At 41.4% G+C, this 9,449-nt stretch overlaps 1 protein-coding gene across 4 annotated transcripts in view; it reads left to right on the forward strand.

Moving 5' to 3' along the window:
* Positions 1 to 9,215, forward strand: part of LOC112236548 (protein mono-ADP-ribosyltransferase PARP8) — a 96,493-nt gene extending 87,278 nt beyond the window's left edge. For 3 of the 4 annotated variants that reach the window (XM_042331221.1, XM_042331219.1, XM_042331220.1), the window contains 4 exons: positions 602 to 669; positions 1,396 to 1,465; positions 5,370 to 5,454; positions 8,267 to 9,215. In XM_042331221.1, the coding sequence (XP_042187155.1) occupies positions 602 to 669; positions 1,396 to 1,465; positions 5,370 to 5,454; positions 8,267 to 8,369 (326 nt within the window). In that variant the 3' untranslated portion in view covers positions 8,370 to 9,215. Of the gene's footprint in view, positions 1 to 601; positions 670 to 1,395; positions 1,466 to 5,369; positions 5,455 to 8,266 lie in introns of those variants that run through there. The other variant, XR_006084774.1, reaches the window with a different exon arrangement.
* The last annotated feature ends 234 nt before the right edge of the window (positions 9,216 to 9,449 follow it).

Genomic DNA, 9,449 nt, shown 5'->3' on the forward strand with positions numbered 1-9,449 from the left:
CAGAGTAGTTACAGTTATGTGTGACTGAGTCTGTTGTCCTACCAGAGTAGTTAAAGTTATGTGACTGAGTCTGTTGTCCTACCAGAGTAGTTAAAGTTATGTGATGACTGAGTCTGTTGTCCTACCAGAGTAGTTAAAGTTGTGTGACTGAGTCTGTTGTCCTACCAGAGTAGTTAAAGTTATGTGATGACTGAGTCTGTTGTCCTACCAGAGTAGTTAAAGTTGTGTGACTGAGTCTGTTGTCCTACCAGAGTAGTTAAAGTTATGTGATGACTGAGTCTGTTGTCCTACCAGAGTAGTTACAGTTATGTGTGACTGAGTCTGTTGTCCTACCAGAGTAGTTACAGTTATGTGACTGAGTTTGTTGTCCTACCAGAGTAGTTACAGTTACAATGTAACAGTTCAACTCTGCAGTAGTGAACCAAGACACTGTGACCGACCTGTTCTTTCTGCACAATAAAGTCAACATTTATTTACTCTCCTGTTTAGTTTTTTTTAATGTTTTTTTTTTTTAAACGTGCCCCGTTTTCAGAGCAGAGCAGTGTCTGATTTGCAGACCAAATGTTGTCCTGATTGTTATTATAACATCTCTCCCATTCAGGGATGAACAAAAAACAGCTGAAAGTTACTTCGAAGGACGAAACTGCTACAAACAAGAGCAACTTACAGGTAATCATAATGAAAACTCCCCAAAACTTCTGTATAGTGCAGTGTTAAAACTGGTGTAAACTGGGGGAAATGAACGTTGTGTTATAACTGGTGTTAACTGGGGGAAATGAACGTTGTATTCACTTCTGTACGGTGTTATAACTGGTGTTAACTGGGGGAAATGAACGTTGTATTCACTTCTGTACAGTGTTAAAACTGGTGTTAACTGGGGGAAATGAACGTTGTATTCACTTCTGTACGGTGTTATAACTGGTGTTAACTGGGGGAAATGAACGTTGTGGTAAAACTGGTGTTAACTGGGGGAAATGAACGTTGTGTTATAACTGGTGTTAACTGGGGAAATGAACGTTGTATTCACTTCTGTACGGTGTTATAACTGGTGTTAACTGGGGGAAATGAACGTTGTGTTATAACTGGTGTTAACTGGGGGAAATGAACGTTGTGTTATAACTGGTGTTAACTGGGGGAAATGAACGTTGTGGTAAAACTGGTGTTAACTGGGGGAAATGAACGTTGTGTTAAAACTGGTGTAAACTGGGGGAAATGAACGTTGTATTCACTTCTGTACGGTGTTAAAACTGGTGTTAACTGGGGGAAATGAACGTTGTATTCACTTCTGTACAGTGTTATAACTGGTGTTAACTGGGGGAAATGAACGTTGTGGTAAAACTGGTGTTAACTGGGGGAAATGAACGTTGTATTCACTAGAGTTGTGTCCTTTTGCAGTCAACAAAGAAAGGCCAGCAGCCCCAGTTTTTGCAAAGTCGGAACCTGAAGTGCATAGCCTTATGTGAAGGTACGTATGTGTGCTCTGGGCTGGAGTAACCACAGACCAACCATGGAGACATGAACTTATAACACATACAGTGTCTTCAGAATGTTTTCACACCCCCGGGACTTCTTCCACATTTTGTTTTGGTACAGTCTGAATTTAAAATGGATAACATTTAAAAAAATAAAAAAAAATCTTTTTTTAATTAATTTTTTATAAATGTCACTGGCCTATACACAATTACCCATAATGTCAAAGTGGAATTATGTTCTTCGAAATGTGTTACAAATTCATTTAAAAAAATGAAACGCTGAAATGTCTTGTGTCAATAAGTATTCAACCCCTTTGTTATGGCAAGACATAATATGTTCAGGAGTAAAAAAAAGTGTTTCACAAGTCACATAATAAGTTGCATGGTCTCACTATGTGTGCAATAATATTGTTTAAAACATGATATCTCATCTCTGTACCCCACACATCCAATCATATGTAAGGTCCCTCAGTCAAGCAGTGAATTACAAACACTGATTCAACTACAAAGACCAGGGAGATTTCTCTATGCCTCGCAAAGAAGGGCACCTATTGGTAGATGGGTCAAAATAAAATAAAAAGCAGAAATGTAATATCCCTTTGAGCATGGTGAAGTTATGAATTACTCTTTGGATAGTGTATCAATACCACCCAGTCACTACAAAGATACAGGCGTCCTTCCTAACTCAGTTGCCGGAGAGGAAGGAAACCGCTTAGAGATTTCACCATGAGGCCAATGGTGACTTTAAAACAGTTACAGAGTTTAATGGCTGTGTTAGGAGAAAACTGAGGATCGATCAACAACATTGTAGTTATTCCACAATACTAACCTAAATGACAAGAGAGAAAAGAAGGAAGCATTTATGGGATTAAAACTATTCCAAAATATGCATCCTGTTTGCAACAAAGTAATACTGCCCCCAAAATGTGGCGAAGCCATTCATTTTTTGTGCTGAATAGAAAGTGTTATGTTTGGGGGAAATCCAATACAACAAATTACTGAGTACCACTCTACATATTTTCAAGCATAGTGGTGGCTGCATCATGTTATGAAAAGCTTGTAATTGTTAAGGACTGGGGAGTTTTTCAGGATAAGACATAAATAGAATGGAGCTAAGCACAGACATAATCGTAGAGGAAAACCTGGTTCAGTCTGCTTTCCACCAGACACTGGGAGATGAATTCACCTTTCACAATAGCAATAACCTAAAACAAATTTTACGTAATCCATTTTGAATTCAGGTTGTAACGCAACAAAATGTGGAATAAGTGGCTACACTTTCTGAAGCCACAGCATGTGAACTCTATTTTAATATATGTGTATATAAAGAGTTTATTTCCAAAATGAAATATTTCACATCTCTGACTTTTTCATCAAAGTATTGCTTACCTGTGTGTACAATATTCCTATTCACAGATTTTTTTTAAAATTCACATTTTCAAATATGTATTCAAATGGGGTTTTTTCACAAAACGCTACAGATGTACAGTGCCTTGCGAAAGTATTCTGCCCCCTTGAACTTTGCGACCTTTTGCCACATTTCAGGCTTCAAACATAAAGATATAAAACTGTATTTTTTTGTGAAGAATCAACAACAAGTGGGACACAATCATGAAGTGGAACGACATTTATTGGATATTTCAAACTTTTTTAACAAATCAAAAACTGAAAAATTGGGCGTGCAAAATTATTCAGCCCCTTTACTTTCAGTGCAGCAAACTCTCTCCAGAAGTTCAGTGAGGATCTCTGAATGATCCAATGTTGACCTAAATGACTAATGATGATAAATACAATCCACCTGTGTGTAATCAAGTCTCTGTATAAAGGCACCTGCACTGTGATAGTCTCAGAGGTCCTTTAAAAGCACAGAGAGCATCATGAAGAACAAGGAACACACCAGGCAGGTCCGAGATACTGTTGTGAAGAAGTTTAAAGCCGGATTTGGATACAAAAAGATTTCCCAAGCTTTAAACATCCCAAGGAGCACTGTGCAAGCGATAATATTGAAATGGAAGGAGTATCAGACCACTGCAAATCTACCAAGACCTGGCTGTCCCTCTAAACTTTCAGCTCATACAAGGAGAAGACTGATCAGAGATGCAGCCAAGAGGCCCATGATCACTCTGGATGAACTGCAGAGATCTACAGATGAGGAGGGAGACTCTGTCCATAGGACAACAATCAGTCGTAGTGGCAAGAAGAGTGGCAAGAAGAAAGCCATTTCTTAAAGATATCCATAAAAAGTGTTGTTTAAAGTTTGCCACAAGCCACCTGGGAGACACACCAAACATGTGGAAGAAGGTGCTCTGGTCAGATGAAACCAAAATTGAACTTTTTGGCAACAATGCAAAATGTTATGTTTGGCGTAAAAGCAACACAGCCCATCACCCTGAACACACCATCCCCACTGTCAAACATGGTGGTGGCAGCATCATGGTTTGGGCCTGCTTTTCTTCTTTTCTTTTCAGGGACAGGGAAGATGGTTAAAATTGATGGGAAGATGGATGGAGCCAAATACAGGACCATTCTGGAAGAAAACCTGATGGAGTCTGCAAAAGACCTGAGACTGGGACGGAGATTTGTCTTCCAACAAGACAATGATCCAAAACATAAAGCAAAATCTACAATGGAATGGTTCAAAAATAAACATATCCAGGTGTTAGAATGGCCAAGTCAAAGTCCAGACCTGAATCCAAACGAGAATCTGTGGAAAGAACTGAAAACTGCTGTTCACAAATGCTCTCCATCCAACCTCACTGAGCTCGAGCTGTTTTGCAAGGAGGAATGGGAAAAAATTTCAGTCTCTCGATGTGCAAAACTGATAGAGACATACCCCAAGCGACTTACAGCTGTAATCGCAGCAAAAGGTGGCGCTACAAAGTATTAACTTAAGGGGGCTGAATAATTTTGCACGCCCAATTTTTCAGTTTTTGATTTGTTAAAAAAGTTTGAAATATTCAATAAATGTCGTTCCACTTCATGATTGTGTCCCACTTATTGTTGATTCTTCACAAAAAAATACAGTTTTATATCTTTATGTTTGAAGCCTGAAATGTGGCAAAAGGTCGCAAAGTTCAAGGGGGCCAAATACTTTCGCAAGGCACTGTATGTAGGATCTTAATTTGAGCCAGTATGCTACATCATGAAAATAATCCCGCAGCAACAGGAAATGTGAATTATGTGGATTATAAAGTTTGACTTTTTTTTTTAAGGACAAATAAAGTCTTACATTTTAAAGTGGAAATTATAACTTTAGAAGCCTTTTTAAACATTGAATACACTACAAGGTTGCATTTCCTACTGTGCAAGGAAATTCTCAGCAACAAAAATGATCAAATTAAAATCCTACATCTGAATAGATCCATTGTGTAGCTGGAATAGAATGTTGGTTTCCTGTATAATTGACGGGGATATGTGGTCTTAAGATGATATCTTAAGATGAATGCATTAACTATAAGTCACTCAGGATAAGCGCATCTGCTAAATGTAAATGTTTTGCATACAGATCTCATTACTGTATTGAATTGGGAAAAAAATATTACAAATGTATTATTTGAACAGTTCTTTATTAAAAATGTAGTTATTTGTTACATTTGACTGTGTAAAACCGAGCAGTACTACTTATTTCTCTGAGAGTGAGGTGGATGTACCGTATAGAGTTTTGCCAAACAAAATGATTATTTGTCTCTCTGAAATTAAACCAAGTGGTACGATTTTAAACAAACACAACTGTCAATGAACAAACACCAAGCCATGATTAGATAGTGAGGGGGTGACAGACAAGATAACATTTCAGAATTTCTTTAAACAATAAATGTTAATTTACTAAGTAAATAAACATTTCTGAAAATGAATATATAGCATTGATTTTGCAATAAACTCTTTGTCCTCTTCCAGTAATCACATCCCCTGACCTGCACAAACACGGAGACATCTGGGTCGTTCCCAACACTGATCATGTCTGTACACGCTTCTTCTTCGTGTAAGTGGAATTAAACAGTATTCCTTGCAGTAGTTATTGGACAGTATGCCCTTTATTGACATCCCTTACAGTCGTCTCCAATTCATCAAAACAGACTAGGGGTTAGGGTAGTAGACTAGGGGTTAGGGTAGTAGACTAGGGGGTTAGGGTAGTAGACTAGGGGTTAGGGTAGTAGACTAGGGGTTAGGGTAGTAGACTAGGGGTTAGGGTAGTAGACTAGGGGTTAGGGTAGAAGACTAGGGGTTAGGGTAGTAGACTAGGGGTTAGGGTAGTAGACTAGGGGTTAGGGTAGAAGACTAGGGGTTAGGGTAGTAGACTAGGGGTTAGGGTAGAAGACTAGGGGTTAGGGTAGTAGACTAGGGGTTAGGGTAGTAGACTAGGGGTTAGGGTAGTAGACTAGGGGTTAGGGTAGTAGACTAGTAGGGGTTAGGGTAGTAGACTAGGGGTTAGGGTAGTAGACTAGGGGTTAGGGTAGTAGACTAGGGGTTAGGGTAGTAGACTAGGGGTTAGGGTAGAAGACTAGGGTAGTAGACTAGGGGTTAGGGTAGTAGACTAGGGGGGTAGAAGACTAGGGGTTAGGGTAACAGACTAGGGGTTAGGGTAGAAGACTAGGGGTTAGGGTAACAGACTAGGGGTTAGGGTAACAGACTAGGGGTTAGGGTAGTAGACTAGGGGTTAGGGTAGTAGACTAGGGGTTAGGGTAGTAGACTAGGGGTTAGGGTAGTAGACTAGGGGTTAGGGTAGTAGACTAGGGGTTAGGGTAGTAGACTAGGGGTTAGGGTAGTAGACTAGGGGTTAAGGTAGAAGACTAGGGGTTAGGGTAACAGACTAGGGGTTAGGGTAGAAGACTAGGGGTTAGGGTAACAGACTAGGGGTTAGGGTAACAGACTAGGGGTTAGGGTAGTAGACTAGGGGTTAGGGTAGTAGACTAGGGGTTAGGGTAGTAGACTAGGGGTTAGGGTAGTAGACTAGGGGTTAGGGTAGTAGACTAGGGGTTAGGGTAGTAGACTAGGGGTTAGGGTAGAAGACTAGGGGTTAGGGTAGTAGACTAGGGGTTAGGGTAGTAGACTAGGGGTTAGGGTAGAAGACTAGGGGTTAGGGTAGTAGACTAGGGGTTAGGGTAGAAGACTAGGGGTTAGGGTAGTAGACTAGGGGTTAGGGTAGTAGACTAGGGGTTAGGGTAGTAGACTAGGGGTTAGGGTAGTAGACTAGGGGTTAGGGTAGAAGACTAGGGGTTAGGGTAGTAGACTAGGGGTTAGGGTAGTAGACTAGGGGTTAGGGTAGTAGACTAGGGGTTAGGGTAGTAGACTAGGGGTTAGGGTAGTAGACTAGGGGTTAGGGTAGTAGACTAGGGGTTAGGGTAGTAGACTAGGGGTTAGGGTAGTAGACTAGGGGTTAGGGTAGAAGACTAGGGTAGTAGACTAGGGGTTAGGGTAGTAGACTAGGGGTTAGGGTAACAGACTAGGGGTTAGGGTAGAAGACTAGGGGTTAGGGTAACAGACTAGGGGTTAGGGTAGTAGACTAGGGGTTAGGGTAGTAGACTAGGGGTTAGGGTAGTAGACTAGGGGTTAGGGTAGTAGACTAGGGGTTAGGGTAGAATACTAGGGTTTAGTAGACTAGGGGTTAGGGTAGTAGACTAGGGGTTAGGGTAGTAGACTAGGGGTTAGGGTAGTAGACTAGGGGTTAGGGTAGTAGACTAGGGGTTAGGGTAGTAGACTAGGGGTTAGGGTAGTAGACTAGGGGTTAGGGTAGTAGACTAGGGGTTAGGGTAGTAGACTAGGGGTTAGGGTAGAAGACTAGGGGTTAGGGTAGTAGACTAGGGGTTAGGGGTAGACTAGGGGTTAGGGTAGTAGACTAGGGGTTAGGGTAGTAGACTAGGGGTTAGGGTAGTAGACTAGGGGTTAGGGTAGTAGACTAGGGGTTAGGGTAGTAGACTAGGGGTTAGGGTAGTAGACTAGGGGTTAGGGTAGAAGACTAGGGTAGTAGACTAGGGGTTAGGGTAGAAGACTAGGGGTTAGGGTAACAGACTAGGGGTTAGGGTAGAAGACTAGGGGTTAGGGTAACAGACTAGGGGTTAGTAGGTAGTAGACTAGGGGTTAGGGTAGTAGACTAGGGGTTAGGGTAGTAGACTAGGGGTTAGGGTAGTAGACTAGGGGTTAGGGGAAGACTAGGGTTAGGGTAGTAGACTAGGGGTTAGGGTAGTAGACTAGGGGTTAGGGTAGTAGACTAGGGGTTAGGTAGTAGACAGACTAGGGGTTAGGGGTTAGGGTAGTAGACTAGGGGTTAGGGTAGTAGACTAGGGGTTAGGGTAGTAGACTAGGGGTTAGGGTAGTAGACTAGGGGTTAGGGGTAGACTAGGGGTTAGGGTAGTAGACTAGGGGTTAGGGTAGTAGACTAGGGGTTAGGGTAGTAGACTAGGGGTTAGGGTAGGACTAGGGGTTAGGGTAGTAGACTAGGGGTTAGGGTAACAGACTAGGGGTTAGGGTAACAGACTAGGGGGTTAGGGTAGTAGACTAGGGGGTTAGGGTAGTAGACTAGGGGTTAGGGTAGTAGACTAGGGGTTAGGGTAACAGACTAGGGGTTAGGGTAGAATACTAGGGTTAAAGGTCCTTTAAAGAAAATAGATGTTTATCAAAGTGGTCTGTTATTAAAGAAATAACACATACCAGTATTTGATAATACAAGTGAATAAACATTTACGTTTGACATTTTCCAAGAGTCTTATTAATAGCTAGAGTTCCCACAGGGAATGTGTTCTATGGGGGTTGGTACTGAGAAGTGGTGTTCTTGTGTGATTCTTCTTCTGGTCCAGTTATGAAGATGGTCAGGTGGGGGATACGAGCATCAACACACAAGACGCTGGCATCCATCGAGAGATCCTACGAGTCATCGGCAACCAGACTGCCACGGGATGAACAACACAGCAATACTGCTGCCTCTCCTCCTCCACCTCTCAGCCCAAAGCTGGATTTTTTTTGAGCTGCGGAGGCCCGTCGTACAGTGTTTCCTTCCGATCAACGCAGGGGACACACAAACAACTTCAAAGTTTGAAACCTCAGCACACATATGTACAACTGAAACACAACAAAACTGGAGGGAAAAAAACACATTTTTTCTAAGTTTCTAAATACTATGAAGAATCCTGCTTTTCCTGAAGACACAGTACGTCTCAGTACGTCTCAGAACGTCTCAGAACGTCTCAGTACGTCTCAGTACGTCTCTGTACGTCTCTGTACGTCTCTGTACGTCTCAGAACGTCTCAGTACGTCTCAGTACGTCTCTGTTTGACTGATTGGGACGATTTCATTTTTTGTAGAGAACGTTTAAAACGGTAAAACTCTTTGGTGAATATTTGAATATTTTGAGACTTTTTGCTAGTAGATATGGGCCTTTTCGGGGAAAAATAACTTCCTGTCTAGGAAAAAGGTCCTTCCTGTCTAGGAAAAGGTTCCTTCCTGTCTAGGAAAAGGTTCCTTCCTGTCTAGGAAAAAGGTCCCATCCATCTGACCTGGTTTACTATAGAGTTGTACCTTTTTAAAGTACACTGTATACTGAAGGTGTTGATATGCACTGTTTCTTAATGTCATATATTTGTTCCAACAACTGGTTCATAACCTAAAAAACTACAAATTATTTTCCACTTGATTATTTTGTGTGTGTGTGTACATACACACAGTACCAGTCAAACGTTTGGACACACCTACTCATTCCAGGGTTTTTCTTTATTTTTTACTATGTTCTATATTGTTGAATAAGTGAAGACATCAAAACTATGAAATAACACATGGAATCATGTAGAAACCAAAAGTGTTAAATATATCAAAATATTTTATGAGATTCTTCAAAGTAGCCATCCTTTGCCTTGATGACATCGTTGCATTCTCTCAACCAGGTTCACCTGGAATGTTGGAAAAGCAATCTTGAAGGGGTTCTCACATATGCTGAGCACTTGGCCGCTTTTCCTTCACTCTGCTGTCCAACAAATCCCAAAGCAT

This window comes from Oncorhynchus tshawytscha, linkage group LG12 (assembly GCF_018296145.1).
Source record: "Oncorhynchus tshawytscha isolate Ot180627B linkage group LG12, Otsh_v2.0, whole genome shotgun sequence".
NCBI lineage: Eukaryota > Metazoa > Chordata > Actinopteri > Salmoniformes > Salmonidae > Oncorhynchus > Oncorhynchus tshawytscha.